This window comes from Phaethon lepturus, unplaced genomic scaffold (genome assembly GCF_000687285.1).
Source record: "Phaethon lepturus isolate BGI_N335 unplaced genomic scaffold, ASM68728v1 scaffold6629, whole genome shotgun sequence".
NCBI lineage: Eukaryota > Metazoa > Chordata > Aves > Phaethontiformes > Phaethontidae > Phaethon > Phaethon lepturus.
The window spans coordinates 1-22,207 of record NW_010564075.1 but is presented as its reverse complement, the minus strand read 5'-3'; the positions used below and the strand labels follow the sequence as shown (position 1 = coordinate 22,207).

At 38.0% G+C, this 22,207-nt stretch overlaps 2 protein-coding genes across 2 annotated transcripts; both read right to left on the bottom strand.

The window, feature by feature from the left end:
• Positions 1-213: 213 nt before the first annotated feature.
• LSMEM1 (leucine-rich single-pass membrane protein 1) lies at positions 214-5,813 on the bottom strand. The gene is made up of 3 exons (XM_010294749.1): positions 5,687-5,813; positions 2,200-2,337; positions 214-422 (listed from the first exon to the last, which is right to left on the bottom strand). The coding sequence occupies exons 1-3, from the start codon at positions 5,811-5,813 to the stop codon at positions 214-216; spliced, it is 474 nt and encodes a 157-aa protein (XP_010293051.1).
• A 5,295-nt stretch (positions 5,814-11,108) lies between these two features.
• On the bottom strand, positions 11,109-20,651 carry IFRD1 (interferon-related developmental regulator 1). The gene is made up of 11 exons (XM_010294748.1): positions 20,552-20,651; positions 19,521-19,602; positions 18,957-19,081; positions 18,502-18,659; positions 17,033-17,083; positions 16,753-16,931; positions 16,539-16,647; positions 14,445-14,579; positions 13,066-13,194; positions 12,020-12,115; positions 11,109-11,252 (listed from the first exon to the last, which is right to left on the bottom strand). Exons 1-11 carry the CDS (start codon positions 20,598-20,600, stop codon positions 11,163-11,165), a joined length of 1,203 nt encoding a protein of 400 aa, XP_010293050.1. The 5' UTR covers positions 20,601-20,651; the 3' UTR covers positions 11,109-11,162.
• Positions 20,652-22,207: the final 1,556 nt, after the last annotated feature.

Genomic DNA, 22,207 nt, shown 5'->3' with positions numbered 1-22,207 from the left:
GTTGACAATCCATTATTTATTGTAAATCATACAGGCTTATTTTTCAAAATCTGTATTCACATAAACTGGGATAAAATATTATTTTCTACTATTTGTCATTCAGATGGCTTTTCCAATGCTCCTGTGACCATATCAGAATGTTTAAGTAACCTGTGTGCCACATGTGAAAATATCTGAGTACATGAATATGCTGAATTTCATTCCAAAGAAGATCTATTCTCCAGGGACTTTCAGCTCAGCATGAGTGAAGAGGTAACCATGAAGATCAAGAGACTGTGTGAAGAAGTGTCTCCCCTTTTCCTTAATTCCTGATTGATTTAGATGCTTTAATATAATATTGTTCATTTTCTTAAGCTCTTCTATGTTCTTCTTTTCAGATATTAGTCTGCTTGATATTTGGTCCAACTCATTTCTAGTTTGAACTTGAAAAGGAAAATGTACCGCATTAAATTGACAGCATTTAAGTCAAAACCATCACTACCCTCTCTTGCATTCCTGTGGGATTTTGTAGGGAATTATGATGAGTAAAAATATTAAACAGAAAAACAACTGCAGTACCTAATGATAAGAAGTTATGCATCTGGTGGAGTTACCTCCTCACCATATTCTTTAATTGCTTATTTTCTGTTTTATTCAGTTTAGTGCAGTGTAATAAAATCAAATTGGGCTCAGACAAATTTTGTAGCCTTCAGGAGTATATCCATTTCATTAGTGTCCACAGGAAAATGTCTTATTTAGGGGCTCCACGATGCTGTTTCTGGGCAGTATGCACCTGTATTTTTCTAAAAGTACAATTACTAAAACACACAGCAGACTACAGCCGCATCAATTGATTTCCTAAAGGATTTAGATTAAAGGAAAATTCTTGCAAATATTGGCATTTAGAGGCCAGTTTCCTCTGGAACACTAATACGCAGTATCTGTCATGTACACTTCTGGAGCTATTTTTATTCTGGCCTTCTACAATTAACAAAATTTATCTGTGGGTTTTGAATCTTAAGTCTAATAGTTCCAGTGCTAAGCAAATCTGTATCTATGGATTGCAAACCTAATCTGAGATTATGTTTGTAATATAATCTAAAACACTGCTGGAAATCAGTTTCAAAAGCCATAGGCCTCCACTAACCTGAGCCCAGATAAATTCCTTTAATCCCTTTTCACTATTACTTTACCATTTTTACACTTAGAGTGGCACATTTCTCATTTTTCTATACCAGGGCTCTACTTTTAGCAGCTCCCTGTTAAATAAATCTGGAATTCAAGTATATTTTAATTAGGGTTTTACAGTCATGCCACTTAAAATTTCCTTTGTGCTCTTTACTTGTCTGATATTCTGTTCTTTGAGCATTTGAGTAAATTCAGTCAAGGGTTGGGTTTTCCTGTTTAAAAAGGAAAATGAGGATATTTGCTATTCTCCAGCAAATTCTCTGCTATAGGGTAAAAGAAATCTTGATTTCACATGGATTCAAATTAATTCAAAATGGACTTGTAAGTTAAAATAATGCACCTTGTACTCTGTTCAATACCATCAGCCCAGAAAACCCCAAGATGGCAAAGGCTCCATAAACCAAGGTCACCTGTAGCCATGTGTTTAGCTAAGCCAGCCCAACCAGTCCAGCCAAAGCAGAACAGTAATTATGTCTACAGACTCAATGCTACATGCCAGTTTTGATATATCTCATCTAATTTTTTCTTTCTTATGATTTTCTTAGTTCCAAGTCAATTTCTGTCAGTACATAGCTGGCAACCTTCAGGTCTTTCTTCAGGTAGCCTGATTTAAGCGTTATCCTGGGTGTAATTCCAGTTTCAGTGGAATGACACCACTACTGAGTTTTATATGGAAAGGAATGGAAGGCACGTTGCCAAAGTATCTCACTGCCATACTGTCATCTTTAAAATTTAATTTAATTTCCAGTCAGTATTTCATTTTTAGCAATGCAGTATAACCCTGCTGAGCTAAATTCTTCACAGCTGTTGAAGCTCATGAAACCTTTGCACTGGGAACAAATTTGTGCCTTTTAGCTCAGAGAGAAGAGGCCTGTGCTTTTGCACCCAAGACCAAGACCCACTGCCCATAACCAGCCAAAGCCTTTGACCATGCAAATACACCAGTAGCACGTTATAAGGTAGCATCATGCATTTCAACAAAGTTCTTCTTCTAATTGACTCTACATTAAGAACCACTGTTGGTTTACTTACTTATTAAGATTATTACAAATGAAACAAGCGCCAAACTGATGATCAAAGTAAGAATAAAGGTGACGAAGAACAAACACTGGTTTCTTACGTTGTTCCCTGCCGTGTTTTCTCCAGTACCACCAGTGTTCTCTTCCTCATCTGTTATGAGATAACAAATCATTTGGTGACAAACTTTGTTAAGGTTGGTTAGGATAAACATGACAAAATGCTTCTGGCTTCATGAAAGGATGCAGAATATGTCATAATTTTGTCCAACAGATCTTATTTCCTGTCATATTGCATGAGAAGGAAAGAAACCAACTTTATGAGCTCAGCTTGAATTTGGAATTGTAAAAACTAATACATCTGTTGTAGCTGTTGGAACATACTCAACAAAAATATTTCTGTTGTTGAAATACACACTTTTGCTGAAGTTGACCTGTTTTACAGTTCAGAGTTTTACAGCTCAGTTTTACACATACTAAGGTTGCAATGAAGTTTTCATCAGAAGGCTTTCTAAGGGCCTGAATGGACTGAACCTTTTCAAAAGAGGAGAAAAATTAAAAGAGAGGAGAAAAAATAATTTTGAAAACCTAGATACAGATTCATCCTACACATTCATCCTCTAGATTTGCTTCTTTTTCTATTTGATGATAGAAGTATCCCTGAGGTGATCAATTTCCCAAATTAAGCACCTCAGTTAAGCTCCTGAAGTTGGACAGGATGAATACAGGTCTTGGCTTTTTATCTTAAAACAAATGTTTTTAATATTCTTTCTCTTCTTTAGGTTTTGTTGGTCTCATTTCAATAAAAAAATGAGGTACATATCCTCCCAAATTGTCAAAAATTGAAGAGATTCTCACTTGGACTACATATGTTGTCCTTCAAGCACATGAAGAATGAGGGGGTAAAAGGACAAGTAGTTGCTGTGCTGCCTTCGAATCAGAGAGGCAAGGCAGTTTATTGCTTTTTAAAGACTGTGTTGCATATAGGGAAAGTCAATAGTTTCTCTCAGAAACAGTTGCGATCAAATGAGAGGTGGCAATAAGCCCTAAAGAGAACACATAAAGGCAAAGGAACACCATCAGGAAATTCATGTGAATATAAAAAAAATTCACACTTGAGCCAGATTTGTTTAATCCCAAGTTTACATACTACTTTAACAACTTACTAAATTTTTGTTTTATTTTATGTTTTGGGGGTAGCAGGGAGCTAATGTAATTTCTTTTTGGTGTCAGTCTCATACATACTAAAATTACGTGCAAATTACTGTAATTTCTCCTCCTGTAATTGCTGTCTTGCCATTCTGAAAGGGCAAGTAGTGTGTGCGTCTGTGAAAAATATATTTCTAGATCGTGTTCTTGTTTTAGCTGGTAGAAATCTCTGAGGTCTTTGCAACTGAGCCTGTAGTGACAAAGCTGAGGGAAGGCTGCATGTGCCATTACAGCACTTTAATAATGAACCAACCTGGGGCTGAGCAATTTACTGAGCTGACAGGAGATGTCTGGGAATACCTCTGCTTTTCTTTATTGCATTTAGCATGCTCCTGCCTGTGGGTAAGCTGATACCTTTTAATATTTGGGGTTGGGGGGGTTATTTTTATTCCTATAGCATTCATAACAAATGCATCACATACTAAATGTCTGCACCAATATCGCTTTCTAAACAGAATAATAAGGATGGGGAGGGCCTGCTACTGCTGTCTCTCCAGCATACTAAGCTATCAGTGGAGGTCTCTAAAGCGGTCTGTACTTGCTCTGCCTAATGGAACTTCTTACTATTTCAGCTGGCTGAGCGTGCCAGACTGCAGTGTTGTGAGGAATCACTGAACACACGTTCTTGCCAAACTGCAAACAGTGGGACAATTTTATCATCTAAAACATAGAGAAATTGCTGCATGGCTGCTACCAAAGCAATCAAAAGGTATATACATTTTAAATAGCTTTTAACATGGTTGCTAGTGTGTTTAATTATGCCGGGCCATATTAAACTGCTGAACTAAAGGATTGCTGTGTAGTGCAACACTCTTGAAACATCATTTTTTAAACCAAATTGTGCATCTGCTATACTATTAATAGATCATGCACAGGAATTCAGTATTTATCAAAATTTGAAAAATACTCCACAGGTGTCACTAATTTTCTGGCAAGAGAACCAGAATTTTATGCTGCTGAATAGGGACAGTGAAAAATACATTTTATATATTTAACTGATGGGATAAGATATCTACAGAATCTCCGAGTTTTTAAAAAAAAAATAAAAATATGTATGTTAAAAGGAATAATCCTAGAAGGAGCCAAAGCACTTTACAGACTGATGCAAAAAATACATGTTAGGCTACATTTATTTACTGCTGAAATGTAAGGAGGAGTATGCATGTGATTATTCTACAGAACCCTATACGGTCCTAAAGAACGCTGTATATTTATGTGGAAAGTAAATGATACTGTCCAATGAAAATTACAAAAGAAAGCAAGACAGCCGGATTGCAGAGTTTCTTTGATGTTAAACCTGATTTATCCCATTGCCTCATTTTGTACTTGTAGAAGTGACAATATTGAGATAATCTGCATATGAAAATTAAGTATCTTATGTCTAACATCTTTGTGTTAAATCTAGAAACCAGCACCACTTTAGTTGTTGCATTAGGAAAAGTTAGAGGACTCAGAAACAGAAGTACTGGAAAGGCATTTAAATCCTGTAACTAGAAGCATGATTAATTTATGGCCATCTGAAACTCATTTAAACACAGCTGTTGTTCTATAGCTTTTCTTCAGTCAAATTTGCTGTTATAGTAAGGGAAATAAAAACAGATTCAAATATTGTCATGTGGAAAGCTGCTGAAGAACTCCAGGTTCTAAGTTGTAGCTATCACTGGGTGAAAATATTCTTGTTGCCATGAGCAAATGAAAGACAAAAGCCGTATAAAACCAGTAGAAGTGTGAGAGCCCATATCTGGAGCTGTAAGTAAAGAGTGTCTGTGAATTAAAATGCTTAAAAGTCTCATGGGGTATTTCAGATAAGTGGTTTGAGTCCCTAGGAGATAAGCCTTAAAAGAATGAATAGAAATTCTCTGCTGCTTCTATTGCCACATGTGAATTTTAGTGCTTATGAAAAGTTATGATGCTGTTCATGTAGTAGGTGTATATTGAGCATTACTGGAGAAATTATCCTGCAAGCGATCACCTCATGGATCCCAATGGAAATGGAAGATAAGTTCAGGCTTGACAGTGAATCCCTAGCCACATGCAGGGATTTCTAAGAAACTGATACCTGAAATACTCAGCAGGAGCAGCTAAACCATTAATCTGACCTGTCTAAATTATGCCTTTTTCAATCTTTTTCTTCTATTTTTCAGTAGAGAGCTTGACATATACATATTGGCCTATTGGGCTGTTGACATCAGTGCAACGTAATGTGGTCAGTCTTTTCAAATGTCATATGCAACTTGCTTTTGATGGCCTACTGTATGTATAGAAAACTACAAATCATCATCTATCATACGCACCTAGTGCATGTTGTGATCCATCTGGACAAACATTTAGTTTGTTTAGGTTGTTTAAGGAATCAACTACATAAAGTTTTCCTTCTTCATAAGTATCGGGCAGGTTAATTTCCAAGGAAGGCATCTCCATTGTATCTAAAAGAAATAATAATATTACAGGTAATTTAAAACATGGATATGCAAAATAACTGGTAGTAGTTGGTGTCATGATCTAAGGAAATGCTGAGCAGCCTTAACAGCCCTTAAAATAAAGAGATTTGAAGGACTAGCCCACTTGAAGGCAAGTGTAATGCAGTACACAGCACTTGTTTATTCTTGGAGATCTTTGATGAGAATAATACTTCATTTCTACATAGTGTTTGTGCACGTCTATGTATACCTACATATGTGTATGTATACTTACGCATATGTGTGTGTGTGTGTATTTATATATATGTGTGTGTGGAGAAAGAGAGAAGGAGAAAATCTGTTTGACTGGCTTCAGCATTGATTTGAATGTTAGTTATTTAGTTGTATGACCCTTTTGGTGGGTACTTGGTAAGATGAAGGGTGACCACAGTGAAAGCCAAACCTTCACCAACACCATCAGGAAGGATGTCACTCAGGTCCTCTGCTTTCAGCATCCAATACTTAATTCAGAGACAAGACAGAGAATGCAGGTACAGATGTAGGAGGGAAGCAGCAAGAATTTGGGTCTGCTTATGCACCTTGGAATATCACTGTAAAGTTATTATTCGTGAAAAATAGAGCAAAACATAGTCTTCTAATGTGGTTCTACTTCATGTAAATGCTAGTTTTGACAAATTAAAACCTGATGGCAAAGCCTTTTCTTCAGACTAATACTCCTTGCCTTAAAAAAAGCACTGGATGGGGGCCAATCAGCAAGAACAGCTTCTCTGCAGAGTCTGGGTGCATGAACTCATTGAATGATTGTTTATATAAATACAGTTATGAAGGAAGATTACACATAGAACAGAAGCAATACCTAACCAGGCTGCACTATGGATTGCACATTATCCTCTAACAGTCTTTTCATTTTCTTTATGCTACCCTGATTCAAAAAATGTCTTCTAGAAACAAATTACAGTTCTAGCCATAAGGAGATGCCGATGCTCTAATTAGGTATCTTAGACTACCCTGATCACTGAAAACTCCCTAATTATTGAAGAAAAATACCTCCAGGTAATATTCCTCTTATTCTAAAATAGGTCTTTTTGACCTTACAATTGCAGTCTAAAGATGCCTTTCCCTTGCTAGTGAATGTAAGAAGGGAGCTCACAGAGATTAGTTTAGACTTCGAATACATCTTACCCATTTAGTATTTTAGCAAAGCTTGCAAGTTCAATTTTATCTATCATCTGCCAGACATAACAGCATTTCACGGGATGCAAACCTCCTGTTGATGGAGAGTGTTAAGCACCTGAGGGTGAATCCTAGATGGGTTGAATTGCCCTCTCCCTCTTCAAGCAAGAGAACACAGTGTGACCAGATTCTTAATCTAGCACTTCAATTGAAAACCTGAAGTTTGAGGAATACAGGCCTGAGCGTTTACAGAAAAGACCCATTTTTTCCCTCATCAAACCAGATACAGAAGATGATTGTCATAATTCGCCCAAATCTGAGCACACAGCCACGTAGACATTCACTGAGCCTCAATAAGCCTGAAGACTGAAAGTGCTTCAGTCACTTCTGACAACAGGGCTCGTTCTCCTGATAGTTGGGATAGATGGGCCTGCAGGTATACTTTTATCATTCTATTTAATGGAGTGTAAGAAAAGATTACAGCTAATTTCTTCTCTGTTCAGAATTGTTGCTGCAAAATACAAAGATAAGGTAGAAAAGCTGGCATAGCAGTGATCACCCTTACCTAGCGTATGACTTTTAGGCGTGCAGCAGTAACTTCAGGACAGATGGCTGCGTCCACTTTCCTTCCCCTAGAACGTTGCGTGGTGCCAGGCAGCACGGTCGGTGAGCCGCGTCCCCTCCAGCGCTGGCTCTGCTGTCTGCCCACAAGCACATCCGTGGCCAACTGCAGTCGTTACGGAGCCCTGCACTCCAACAATGGCGTGCTAAAAGTTACCACCTCGTGCAGAGAGGCTTTTGGTTATTTTTAACTTCTGAAGAGGAGTTGTTTCTCTTGTGTATTTTGATTAGTACTTCCCTGCAACTTCAGGGAAGATTTTTCTTAACAACTTGAGCTGTAATAAATGTAAGTACCTTTGATTTGTTAATAGTATGAATTATATGTTTCTGCATTGTTAATTATTTAAAACCGATTTAATCACTGTGCATATAACCTCAGTGAAGATGACCATTATTAATTCAACAAAGTCTATATTACATCTGTTTGATTCCATTGACATGCCAAACAAAGGAGAGAGGATACAGACATCAGTGTCCCTGGCCAGAAGTCTTGATTATTTTCCCGACAAACCAATCTAAACATTGGGGGTTTTGGAGTCACTCTGTCTTGTACTTTAACCTTGCTTGAAGACTTTTTTCCTCATGCGTCATTTCTCCTTAAGTTGTGGTAAAATCCAAACTTAGTGTGAGAACACACTGAAAATTCTTCACAGAAAAAAGGAAAACAATCAAGTCTAAAAGGAAATAAAACCCAGAAGAATGAAATGTTACTTACAACATAACCGCGTTCAGGTAATATGCCAGTACGGAAGAAATCAGACAGTGAAAATCAGCCGAAGAAAACTCCTCTCTCTACTTTTAGACACATAGGAACCTGTCAGCTCCTGCAGGACCCATGAAGGCAGCTATGAAATACTGTCCCTTTCAATCTATATTTAGAGTTCATCTTGGCTAAGCATACTGACTTCGCAATATTGATCTGTTTAAAAAGAAATCAGCACATACACAGCTTTTTTTTATTATATTGGAATCATTACGATAATATCCTATCATGGAGAATGAGGTTTGTTACTGATGATCAATATTTCACTAACCTTTTGGTTTATGATGCCTTTTAAAAATGCGTTTGCTATGCAGAAGAGTCATATCTATAACACTGTAGCTGAGTAACCAGTTTGCTATGCAGAGAGTCATATCTACAGTATTGCAGTCACGGGTACTTTAAAAGCATAGACTAGAAAAAATAGGGTATTTTTCTCCTTTTCCAACACACCTTACACATTCAAGTGGGACAGTATTATGGGATGGACTAATTTGTCCAGCATCGTTAGTTGTTTAAAGCAGAAATTCTGATGAACTGTTTGTGAGTACTGGTAATTGCTCCTTTGCAGGTAGTTTTTTTGATCAGTAGTTTTTTCTCACCGATATTGCAGAACGTAATGTTGCGGCACACTGCAACGACAGGCAACGGACGCTTACGTCGAGGGACCACGGCTCAAAACAACAGATCCTCTCTGAAGCCATTCTGTAAGTCTAAAATTTTGAACCCCTTTAAACTGACAAAAAGTGTATTTTTCTTTCAAGAAACAACAGAGAGGATACACCTTCTGACTCATAGTTTCCCAGCCCAAGCTGACAAGCTCTGCTGCTGCCCAGTCTGAGTAGCTGCACCAGTAACACGGACATAACAAAGCTTGTTCCCTTTCTGCAGGGGTCTCCTAGAAGTCCTCCCTCCAAACAAGGCTGTGCAAGCCAGACAGATAAAAAAATCTCACCTGCATTCCTAAAAGATTCCCGACATCACCTAATTGGAAGGACCCCAGCCTCTCAAGTTCTGAGCTTGAGAAGGTCTACAAACCATCAGCTCTCTGGAGAGCAGCAAAACAGCTCGTCTCCCCTCAGACAGCCTTGGAAGCCACCCTGGTCTCTGCGGTTGGCAGCTACAGTGTAATGGGGGAAAAGACAACCACATGCTCAGCTGCCTGCCAGGAGGTGCTGCAGAAAGCAATTTTGCAAAACACCGGCAGGACAGGAAGCTATTGCAAGTGCTAACTTTACACTAGCAAAGCATGCTGAAGGTGACCACCCAGAAGCCACGGGAGAGACCAGCAGGCTTGTGGGAACAGTTTAGATCAAAGGGGCAAGAGCTCAGGCTGGGCAAGCACAGGCAGCCAGCTTCAGCTTGTTCAAGGATCAGAACTTTCTTCTCCACTTGCATGACAAACACCAACAACACATGTCAACCATGGCACAAATTTCAGTTGAAGGCCGTGGTGTAGTCTACGTAATGTTTCATAAGCCAAACAAGTTCTTACATAATGCATTAAATATTGAGAGAAAAAAAAAAAGTTAGTAGGTACAGCTAATTAGCACATATGGGTTTTCTGGAATAGGTTCTGCTATAATCTGAAACTCAAAAAACCAAACCAAACTTTCCCTTACCGCAGCAAGCAGTAGTTTTCAGGGTGGGGGGTGGGGTTTGTTTGGGTGTAAGGTTTACTTCTGCTGCTGCTAACTTGACCTTTAGTTTTAAGAATGTTTATTTTAACAAGCACTTTTTGATCTTCTGGTTCAGAAGCTCCAGCTACCCAGGTTTTAGTGTCCTTATTACATAACCCCTCCCATCATCCCCAAGACAGACAGTCCTCAGTTAATGGCACATTTCAGCCCTCTAAAGCCAGAAACTGAGGGTAAGAGGAGTTTTCAACACAACAGAACAAGAACAGGGCAGCTGCAATGGCTCTTGTAAGGTAAGGGACAAGGTGTTTTGCAGTACCAGAACTAGAAAACAGTTGGCCATTACAGAAGTGATGTGCAGACTGTCTGCTGTTGTGCAGACCATATGTAAATAAGATATACCTTTGAAACACAGTAAGGTACAGTTTCCTATAGCATCTACTAAAGCATTGAGACTAACCCAACCACATGGCTGAACAGGCAAACAAACCAATGTGTTTCAACCTAAAGGTTTTGCTAGTGTTTCAGCTTCCCATTCATGTAGTAATCACTTTTACACAGAAGCAAGCAGTGAGAAACATCTTTATTCCCCAAATTAAACACCCAATTTCAGAACAGGAGAAGCTTGGTTTTATTTTACATTGTGGCAAGTATTTGTCATTCACTGCTTCACTGTAAGTGAAGTTAATTGAACTTCATAGTCCCCTCCAGGATAAAGTCATACTATGTAGAAATTTCTTTGTCCACCATTTCTTTGTCTTTTGTTTATAAAGTTACTAAAATAACACAAACAAGTTCATCTTTTCAATTAACTTGGTCAATTAATTCGTTAAATTTACCTTGATATAAAAAGGAATCCAATCTGACAGACAGCATTTGACTACAGTTATTCACCCCACTTAACAGTGCAGTTACAATATATTCAACCTTTGGAACACGTTGCATCTAACGCAAGTGTTATAAGGTATCCCTGCACCCAATCATAAGTCAATCTATATACAGGGTATATGCAACTAAGCAACAACATGCATTATATTTACAGACTCTATACAATATCCCTGTGCACAAGTGCAAGCTGTGACTACAGAAATTATAAAATTAATTTAAAGGTTACAAATCTATTTTAATTATGAAAATTGAACCCCATGGAAAAGGAGATCTAGAAAAATTCCCCCACGTCTGCTCTTTTATCACGGCATTTACTTCTAGCCTTTGTCCGAGCCTTGAATGCTGCAGAGTTGTACAAGTGCTACAAAATAAAAAAAAAAAAATTAATCACAGATGTTCCAAAGGCTTATGTCCTTTAAAGATTTTATGTTAACAAACAGCTGAAAAAATATTTTTATTAATCTTTGAATTAAATTGGTAGGCCTTCTGAAATTGATAGTATATTGTCTTTGCACCAAAGGCAAATTCTTATACAGTCCAAGTTTCTTTTAAATATATATATAGATATTAAAATGAAAGGAGCAATTCTGGAAGCTGGTCAGTCTTAAACATCGTACAGACACAATGCAGATTAAGTTTGCCCCCTGGATTAAACTTGGCAGCGCCACTCCTCAACTTGTTCATACATGGGATGAGAACATTCACAACCAACAGAACGTCATCCTCCTAGTGCCTGTTTCACACTGGAGAGTTGGGGATACTGTCTTTATAAAGACCCAGTTTCTGTAGTTTCCTGTAGGTCCCTACCCAAAAACCTATGGCTCTTATGAGAGCCTGATTTTCACACGTATGGAGCATGAATCTGGTACCCATCGGCAACCAAGTCAACCCTCAGACCCCCTTGGGGGAAAAGCAGTAAGCAGGCACGTGCCCAGTGGAAAATCTGAAACAAGCTCAAAGACACATGCAAGCAAGGTTTGGTTTTATTCAGGATGATATGGGACACTGTTAGAACTGAAGTGACAAGTTTAAAGATGACAGCTTCTAAAGTGCATGTTTGGAATACTATTTAACGCAGGAGAAATATATTAGCCTATGAAGTAAATACATTAAGGTGCAACAACCTACCCTTTCAAAACGGGATATCTTCATTGTTTTAAGAGTTGCAGCATCTAGCATTACTGGTGGACCAAGCTCAAACACATTCCGAAGAAAGTCATTTGACTAAACAAGAAACACATCAAATGATCAGTTTCTCCTTTTGATTATCAAGTCTCCAAAGATCACTACTGTTAAATACCAAGTATTCCAGCAATAAGTAACAGCAATTTGACACAAATCTTAGTATCTTTTGCCATTAAGCCAGGGAACACCTCTTCCTTTAATCAGAATAAGGCTAAGAACTAAATCTGCCCTCTTAAGAAGACAGAGACAGCACTCCCCGCCCTTTGACTTTTTTTGTCCCAGAAGATTATAGACACTGTTCTGTTACATCCTCCACACAAGATCAGACAGGTGGACAAGGATCTGTATGGTTTCACAACACACCAGTTTTAAGATATCTGGCTGTGAAAGTAGAATTTGAAAAAGGTGCTACATGCCTGGGCTCCCTCAGCAGAAAATGCAGTTGACACTGGGACTGAAGATTTTAACCCTACAATTATCATAGCTATTTGGGAACATGTATTCCTAAGCTACAGTTCCTGCTTCTGCTACATATCTAAACAGATGACTAGTAAACAACCAGTTCCTAGAAGGTCCCTTCCCTTCTGAAATGCTGTCATTGGGCTCCAAGTTGTGTTCCTTATTTTTGACTAAAACTTTACATTCTTTTTTACAGGCTTGCACAGGAAGGGTAGAAGCATGCACCTTTATTTATTACAGCCAGATGACCACAGCACTCTGCTGAAAGCGAACATAAGGATTCAGGAAAAACCCTGAAGATAAGAAGACATTCAGCTTGAATCTCTTCTTGGAGAAGTCTTCTAATCGCTAACCCAGCACACCCAGGCTACAACTCAGAAGCAGTTCACCCAGACAGTTCCAGCTCACTGTAGTTCATTCTGTAAGTGATGTCTTTTAATGCAAAGCCCATCATTTCACCAAGTTCTACTCATGATTTTGTAATTCACACTTAATTACTACAAAGAAGCCAGAGAGGGACAGCAGCTCACCTGCAAATGATATTGCATCCCTGACCCCAGAATCTCCTTGAAGGTATCATAAGTTTGTTTTTTAACCCAGCAGTCAATATACATGCGCTCAGGTCCAAACTTAACCATCTCTGTAGGAAAGTCACGCTCCTATCCAAAATTAAAGGAAACATATATAATTCTAATTTGAACAGTCTTTTGTATTAGGAATTGTACGTATCTCAATGAACTTCATTTTCATTAATAGATCTGGCACACCAGAACCTTCCAAATAATATAATATGCATATACTAAAGATTGTATTGGTTCATAAACCAATGCGTACCTAAAGTTAAATCTCATGTAAGACTTGAAGCTGACATTGTTCAAGTCAAAAAGCATTTAAAAAACCAAACACTTGACTTTAATCTTTAAAATTGCTTTAAGAATTGGACTTATCTCCGGAAAAAACAGTTCTGAGTGCAGGAGTAACCTTTAAGTCAGTTTGTAAGCCTCATTTAGTCCCCACCTTTCAAGTGCAGTGAGCTACATTTGTGACAGTGGAATGTAACAAGTGCTAGTAAGTGACTCATTCTTCTACAGACACAATCTCAAAGGTGACTTCACTTCAAAGCCTTCTCCTTAGCTTCTGAGACGTTTAACTGTTCTGAGTGTCAACTAATATTTAGTTGGTCTTACTCATACAGCAATGTAAAAAGTAATTATCTGACAAGTAAAAAAATCCAGTTTGAGAGGTGTAAAATAACAAATAATTCATTGAAGTGACAGAAGTTTGACATTTGTCTTACGAGGCTTTACTCATAAATTACATCACTAACCAAGTATTTTTAGAGTTCTGCTTTGTGCATTGTTCTCTTAATCTGGACATGGAAAACCAGAAGATTACAGCACGACAGTTAGGACAACTCCCCATCATACACAAACACTTCTTTGGCCCCTGACAGAGGTGCCATTCAGAAATGTATCTTACTCCCAAGTTGCTTTTTGTTTATTATGCACAGTAGTTCAGTAAGAGATTTTACAATAAACCTTTTCACAGAATTTCAGGACATTAATTTGAATGTCCTACAAAGTTTTCTATGAAAAAACATCTGCTCACAGTATAAAATAAAAAGAATCCAGTATCTACAGCACAATGTTCAGCTTTCTTTAAAGATAAAACACAACTCTTCAATATGCAAGTCGTTTGGAGCAAAATAAACAAAGTTTTATTTTTTGTTCTACATTTGTAAAAAAGCAGTTATATTTCACTTAAGTGATCAGCTTAAAATCTCATTTAAAATAATTTTTCCTGTTGCTTTCACCAAAACAGTAATTCTACTTCATAATAAAACCATTTTCATTAAGTTGTACACTACATAGTTACAATCCAGACATTCAAAATGAGACAAAAGAATCACCTCAACAGCTCGCAGAACATCTCTGAAGACAGATCGCTGCTTTCTTTTATCTACTTTGGCTCGGTGCTTGTTTCCATCAGTAGCCAGAGCTCTTAGTTTCTCTGTTAGAAGTTCCATATCTTCATAAAAGAAATCCTAGTAAAAAAATTTTTTTTTTAATCATGGTTTAGTTTCTGGCCTTAACAGCTTTCCCTGCAAATAGAAAAATGGATCTCTCCGAATTCTGGGTACGTAGACCTCTACTACATATTATTTTGTTATTTAAAGAGACAGAGATGGCACTAATTCCCTGTAGTTCCATTTGCAGCTCCATTTGCAGCATTTAAGCCAGTAAGAACAAATTCACAGCATCCAATTTACCCAAGGAGGACACTATCAAACTCTATTCTGGTAGTCAGAGCCACATGAAACAGTACAGCTCCTTCAGTGTGTGCATATACCTGTCAGTCTGTTCTGCTCTATAATTCCAAGGGACTCAATACCCGGCCTGCCACTCTTGTCAACAAGCTGAGGGCACTTTCAGGTTATCAGCACAGAATTCATGCTGCTGGAGATGGATCATGAGACACGGACCGACAGTATGCAATATTTAGTGATAAATCTTGTATGGGGTGAAAAATTAGAAAGCAGTTTTAAGAAAATGCTTAACAAAAGCCTCCAAGTAAACTGTAATGTATAATTGTTTAGCAGGAAATATGTTCTCCCCTCCATTTACTAATTCAGGAGTAGTTTACCGGGATTAGTAAGAACATATGTAAACTTACATAAAACCAAGTTTTTGTTTTCTTAATCTGAATGTTTTGTCATGTCAACCGATTAGGCTCAGTTTACTGCACGCTTTTTGAAAGAAACTGGTCAAAGGCAAAACACATGAAACGGCATTTTTAATCTGCGATGATCGTTAAGGATCCAAAGAGAATAATTTGTAATGATTAAAGGGGCGTTTCCTCAATGGAACATAATAAGTTTAGGGAATAGTCTCATTCCTTAGTGCATTTTAAGATTTTAGTTACTTGCAGTCAGTTTGGCCAAATAAAGTATCAAGTTCTCGTCTCTCCCTCTTTTTATTTTTTTCTTTCAAAGTTGGCTTCCATAGCCAAGAGACTCAAATCCCTACTGTTTGCAATTACACAGAAGTCTCAGCCTATTGTTTCAGATTATGCATGTCAGTGTGTCCTGTATCCTGACTCAACTGGAGTTATCTTTTCACTTTGGATAGTGTTCTGGCAAAGCACAGCAGCCTTGATCGAGCTAGGAGCCATTCAGGCAGCTCTCCCAAATTGTGCCATGGGTAAGTGGAGGCTGTTTCCTTCAGTGCTATCAAAAAAAAAGTTCAGAAATTAGTAAGGCATATTGGGGAATGTAAAGGCAAGTTTAGCTCTGTATGAGGGAATACCAAGAAGCTTGCACCTCATCCAACTCAAAAGCAAACCCCAAGAAATCTCACCAAATGTACCAAGACTGGTATCTGTGCAAAATTTATGCAAATCCTTTAAAAATCTGCCCCCTTAAATTGACTGACTAGTCCTCAACTGACTAAAATAGTCACAAATGCTGTGAAACCTTCATGCAATACTAGCTATTTTTCTCAAGGTACCTAAATAAAGATACTGAAAAAACAATAATAAAAATCAACATGGCTTCTACTGAAAAATAGATTTTTAGCTGTGGGAGCAGCATTGTGCAGGTTGCAAGTCACTGGAACTTGTCTGCATAAGTATCTAATGAGTGTTCCTACTACAGTAAACAATGCTGCTTTATCCTGGAATCTCTCCAGGGACTTTTTTTTTTTTTTTAAAGCTGGTGTTGGATTTAGATTTCAAAGCTTGCACTTCTAGTTACTCTTCAGTATTGTTTGGTGTGTTTTATTATATTGGTCCTGTTTTGCAACATGGAAATCAGTGTAAAAATGACAGCTAAATTGCTGTGAATCATTGCTATACCCACTCAGATTGGGGCAGACTCATTACAAAGAGCATAACCCAGTGAATTGTATACCACTTGTTGAGACCCAAGGTGCTATGAAACACAGTTAAAGAATTTGTCATGTCATTATCCCAATGCAAGAAAATTTAGCTGTTGACATCTACTTACAGCATCTGTTTCGCGTGCCAGTTCAAACAGAAGGGCTAATGTTTCTCCAGCAGCTATTCTCATGTTGAGATCATCACAAGACAACAGACTGGGAAGTTTATGCAAGTGCCTAAGGAGTAAGTTGCATTTCATTGAGATGTAAATTTTATCGACATGGCTTCATTGCATATAAAAACAGTTGTTACAAATTTTGTTTTCCAAGAAAGATACTCACATTTCAATTTTCTTCTTCACTTCATTCATTGGACAAATGGTCAACAACAGTGTCCATGCTAAGAGAGCACTGATGTGAAGCACAGTATTATGGGTACTTGATACACCATTAGTGTCTCTATCTCGCTGATAGGCCTTTGTGAAGATGTTTTCCAGGCATTCCATAGTTGAGTACAGTTCCTGAACAGGGCAAAAGAGATCAAGGAAGTAGCTTAAGGTTCACACATTTTCATATTGTCAATTTATTAACAGCAACAAAAAGAAGTATTATTTATCCTCACCGTGATGTCATCAGTGACAATGAAACAGCAAATCCCTAAGCAGGTTGCACACTAGACGCAAAAGAAAAGAGTGTCAGTATTTGACATTAACGTTACTGTTGACAAAACCTTCAAACTTTGACCCCTGAAATTCAACATCTGCAGTAATGGAAACGTGAGATTAACACTTTAGCAGAGTAGAAGTCTTCAACACTGTTTAATTCAGCTACCTTGTAACAGTTAGCTCTCAGTTCCCCTCTGCTCTCAGGACGATTCTACAACATACGCTACTCGCAAGCCTTCACTTTTCATGCTGTATTATTTAATATAGCTTACAAAGCCCCTCTAAGAAGCTACATGGAGCACTCCTTTCACACAATAATTTTAAATCCCTCTAGGATTCACTAGCAGAAATTATGCAGATAAACAGTACTGGACATATTATATTTATTCACAGGTGTGGGAAGTTATTCCCCCCCCTCTGCCCACTATTACGATTAAATGTCACAAAAATACTGGACTTCAAGAGCCTTTCATGGCACTTTCCAACTTTTAGTGCAAGGTCCTACACTTCTCTTCCCTATCCCCTGTATAATACTCAGCCTCCTCTTACAAAGAGTAAGAAAAAAATGTTTGAAAGTGATGTTTGCACTAACCACATAGGACTCAAAACTACACTTAAAACAGGACAAGCTTTAATAGCTTTTGTTTGTTATAGAAAGAACTGCTGTTGAACTAATACTACCTCCTCTTCCAGCTGACAGTATCTATTGTAACACAGCTTGAGTTAAAATAGGAGATGTAGCCAGCTATGTAATAAAGGCGAGTTGGAGGATGTTAGTTAGAACTCTGAAGTTAAAAACAAACAAACAAAAAAAACCCCACAACAAAACTCTTGGCAAGAGCTTTAGAATGTCTTTAGTCAATTTTTCAAGTATACTGATGATACATAGATGGGATGACTGGGTGAAAAACAGAATAGTATGGTAGCATGAAAATATCAAGTATGTAGTTCTACATCTGCTATATGTAATTTTATCATTGATGAAATATATTTGACTAATTAACATTCCTCTGCTGTTAAAGAAGTTAAAAGTAATACAGGAAGTGGGAAGATACAGATATACCACTCAGTGGGAAAACTTTCATTTTTTTCTAAAATAAAAATTTTTTCATTTTAGAAAATTTTTTCATTTGTTCAGTCAGGCCTCAGAACTGCAGTAAGGAGACTGCAACACAGTGAGTTAAGACGCTTGGAACAGTATGAGACCTAACATCTTTTTAAGGAAGTTCCCAGGTTGAAGAGGAGGATGACATTCAACCTTTAGGTGGCACTTAAGCCAGTGAAAACTGCTACGCATCATTCAGAGCATAAGTCAACATTATGAGTTTACACTAGTGTAGTAACCTTTCGTTCTGGATTACACAATAGTGAACTGGTTAAAAGCTACCCTCTGCCCCTGCCTGACAAATAAATATTTTATACTTACAGCCTGTCTGGCTTGGATACTGGCTGTTCCATCACAGACAATCTTCTTCAGAACTGGACCAAGGGTCTTAAAAATCTCTTCACTTTCAATTCCTGACCCCATCTGCACACACAGAAGACAAGCCAGTCCGGCAGCTGCACACTGTTCGTCGCTCTTACCTGGAGATTAACATGCTGTGATGAGTAATCACCTTGGGCATTGCTTCCTCCCTTTAAAGATAATCAGTCTGAAAACTTGCAAGTGGAAATTCAGAAACCAATAGACAGAACATAATTTCAGTTAATTTTCTAGGTCAGTTAAACTACTACATCTAGACACAAAAAAAGGAATGTTGTTAACATAATTAAATTAAGCACTCTATAAAATACTAGAGAAGCCTCACAGTCTTAAGTCCTTTTAAACAATAAGCTATTTCATGGGGATTATTGCTTTCAAATAGGAAGCATGTTAATTACCTTTCTTTATGCAGCGTTCAATGCTATCAGTTAGCGTCATTCTCCTTTCCATGATAAATTCATATAGTATTTTAGAAGAAAAAGCACTTTTCAGACTTTCAAGAGCTGCTTGTCTTGTCTTTGCACTGTTAGAAGAGAGAAGGAAGACCTCCTGAAATCAGCACACATCAGTTAAAGCTTAGCTTTTGGTTTTTATGATAGTTTATATCTTTGTCTGCGCCCAACAGGAGAGTATCCCACAGTAGCACTATGAAGTATGAAATGTTATGAACTGCCTCCTTCCTTAAGGACAGAGAAACTTAGGTTGGAGACAGAGTTCATCATACACCAAGCTAGAAATAAAGTCACTCTACTTCAAGCTATTAGGAAAGGAAAGTCTGACTCTCACTTATCCAAAAACTTGGTGGAGGGAGAAAGGTCTTTTCAGATACAGAAGAAAAGGTCCTCCCCAGCACAAAATAATTGTAATTTCAGTAAGCATATAAAAAAGTTTGATGCATATTTCCTTTATTATATCAGAGGAAGCCAGAAAACAATGTATGAATGTGTTGCTTCATACTATACCTCTTGTCCAACGTAAGATCAATAAATCCCTTCAATTTGTATTCTAAGTCTTCTTGAGTGGCTTCTTCATCAACTTCAGGCCCTAATCCAGAGGAAATAATTTAGTCCTACTGATATATATTTTATTAGCAGACACAGTAGTATCCAACACTTAACATTTTTAATACTAGTAAGAAATCAGTTTAACATATAGACAATAGCTACAGAATTGCTCAGTATAACAGCAACAGAACAGTGTTAAGACTGCTACATCAAACTGCCCCTTAAAATACTTTATAAAAATTGATCTATTGATACAGCTGTGCTGTTTCTATACCTGCTTCTTACATGTGCCAGGAATGAATCAGGGAGCAAATCAAGTCTTACATAAATTTGCTACAACTGACGCCCATCAGGCAATCCTGTCAGCAACATGTTTTCATCCAGTCCACTACATCTATGCCTGGAGTACAGCAGAGTGTTCACTGCTGATGCAGTCCGTACTGTCTAAGCAGCCTGTCCTATCTGGCTTCACTTCAGATGCCCCTGCAACAGCAGCTCAGTTAAGAGTAGCAAGTATCCACAGGGAAGGCTCCCTGCATTATCCCCCTGTAGCAGGCTTTCAGGTCCCCTCCTCCCAACAAAATGACATTAGAGCAGCCCAGATTGCAGAGACAGTAGTGGAGACCAAGCACAACTCTAGTTCAAAACAGGCAAATGTTCCATCCCAAACTCTTCTGCATTTCTTACCACCTCAATTATGTGTTATGAAAATCAATGTCTTCTAATGCACCTTGAAATTCTTACTATCTCCAAAAGTTGGCACTGTATAATTCTAATAGGAAGAAGTCTAATAGTTTCATGAGAGGCTCATGAAACCTGGAGTATATTCTCACTAAAGAAAACAATAGACACTAGATTAACAATCATGTAGCGTTTAACAGAACGTCATTGTTTTGCTACCGCTACTTATAGTCTAGCACTTAAGCTCTTATGTCAACACAGATCTTATGTTTTTAAGAAGATTAATAGATATAAATGAAAGAATATACCATCCTCAGTGAAGCTAGCAGGATCACTGAAGCCACTGCAGTGGCTCATAGTTTCAATTGAAGCATCTTCATCACTAAAAGGCTGCACATTTCTGGGCTGACCACCTTAACGAAAGATGAATACAAAAGTTTGGTCATTTTTCATATGCAAAAGGAAGATCTGAACATCAAAAGTAGAATTTAACCCTCCTAACAGAGTCACCCTCCCTGACCCAGATGCAGAAAGCACGTTTCTTTCCACTGCTAGGTCTTTTACTCCAACCTGTTCTGAAGACTTCGTTGGCTCTGTTCTGGAAGATCGTTTGTGAATGGTGGGAAAGAGCCCACCTAGTTTTCAAAGTGTTGCTTGAACTCCTAACTCTAGATTTAGGATCCTGCTACAAACAGCTTCAACTTAATGCAACTTCCTGTGACTATGCTTTAAAAATTGTATATATATTAATGTAGCTGTTAGGATGAGCCACCTAAAAAAATTGCCATACAATCTTTATTCTTCAATTTTGACTGACTTCAAGCCAGGATAAGTTATACATTTAGGCAAACATACATTACCCAGTTCAAGGCAGGATTTATGGGATTAAGTGTAGTAAGTGCAGTATCAGCGATGTCCAGCTCTATTTTAACACTGAATTACAAATACAAGCCAGAACATCAAATCCTTCAATAGGGCGGAAAAAAGTTTTGCCTCTCAAGATCAAGAAGGCCTCAGTTCAGTAACTTCAGCCTTTTTGAAGAAAGCAGTATTATGTTCACCAATGCTCATCTCTACAACTTTTCATACTTGTAACTTATTGTTACAGCATGAAGAGTTGGAGAAGTTTGACCCGATATTACTGTAATTTCTACCATTGTCCTATCCTAGCCCTTAATTTGCGTCTACTAAAGTTGATTAACAATGAATAGTTTTACCGTCATTTCTCCAATAGCTCCCAAATGCAATTTACAGAACTCAGAATTCTGCTCCTCCACCTACGTTTTTTGTGGTACAATTGATTACAAATTATTTAAGAAGGCAGTACACAACACTTGCCAGATTTAGGCAGGCTTCCTGACTACTAAGACCCCCAAAAAGCATTTTTATCGAGGCAGAATCAGCCTTGAGTTGATTACTGTCCAAGTGCTTTCCTATAAAGTTAAATTCACACTTCATACGTTTTGCAGGTCTTAGCTGCAAACCATCTGCTTGTATCGCTGACCATAACCGTTGAAGTTTCCTATAGTTACAAAAGACAAACATTAGCCAATGCACAAACCAAGAAACTTGGAAGCTCAGAGCCCTGTCACAGCTACCTTCTTGCTTCTAGTAATGTCAAGCAGTTAAGTTCAACTGGAGAAGCAGCAGGAAAGACTGCCAGTCCTTCACAAACTAAAATAAAAGCAGCTGCAGACAGACCCAGTGAAATTGGTCACTTCCTGAGCGTTTGATACTACAGAGGCAGACTCTGCTCACAGCTATGCTAGCCTGAAGCAAAATTTCTCACCACCCCACAAAATCTCCATTCTACCAGGCATCAGCACCTCAGCCACACACATGCTGGATCTGTATGAAGATTGTTTATTTTCCAGTAACCTCTTTTAGGCTAAGAAGATGTTTGTTTGTTTTAAAAAGATACTGCAGCCTTTGGGAGCACAATGCACTGACATACAGCCACCCCA

Bases quoted from the DNA above. Each gene is read 5' to 3' on its own strand.
- LSMEM1 (XM_010294749.1), bottom strand. From the start codon at position 5,813: ATGGAGATGCCTTCCTTGGAAATTAACCTGCCCGATACTTATGAAGAA. The intron at 2,338-5,686 runs GTGCGTATGATA...ATCTCATAACAG, and splicing joins TGGATCACAACATGCACTAG to ATGAGGAAGAGAACACTGGT. The intron at 423-2,199 runs GTAAGTAAACCA...TTCCTTTTCAAG, and splicing joins ATTTGTAATAATCTTAATAA to TTCAAACTAGAAATGAGTTG.
- IFRD1 (XM_010294748.1), bottom strand. From the start codon at position 20,600: ATGAGCCACTGCAGTGGCTTCAGTGATCCTGCTAGCTTCACTGAGGAT. The intron at 19,603-20,551 runs GTATATTCTTTC...CCTCTGGATTAG, and splicing joins TGCTAGCTTCACTGAGGATG to GGCCTGAAGTTGATGAAGAA. The intron at 18,660-18,956 runs GTAATTAACATG...GTTAATCTCCAG, and splicing joins TGAACGCTGCATAAAGAAAG to GTAAGAGCGACGAACAGTGT.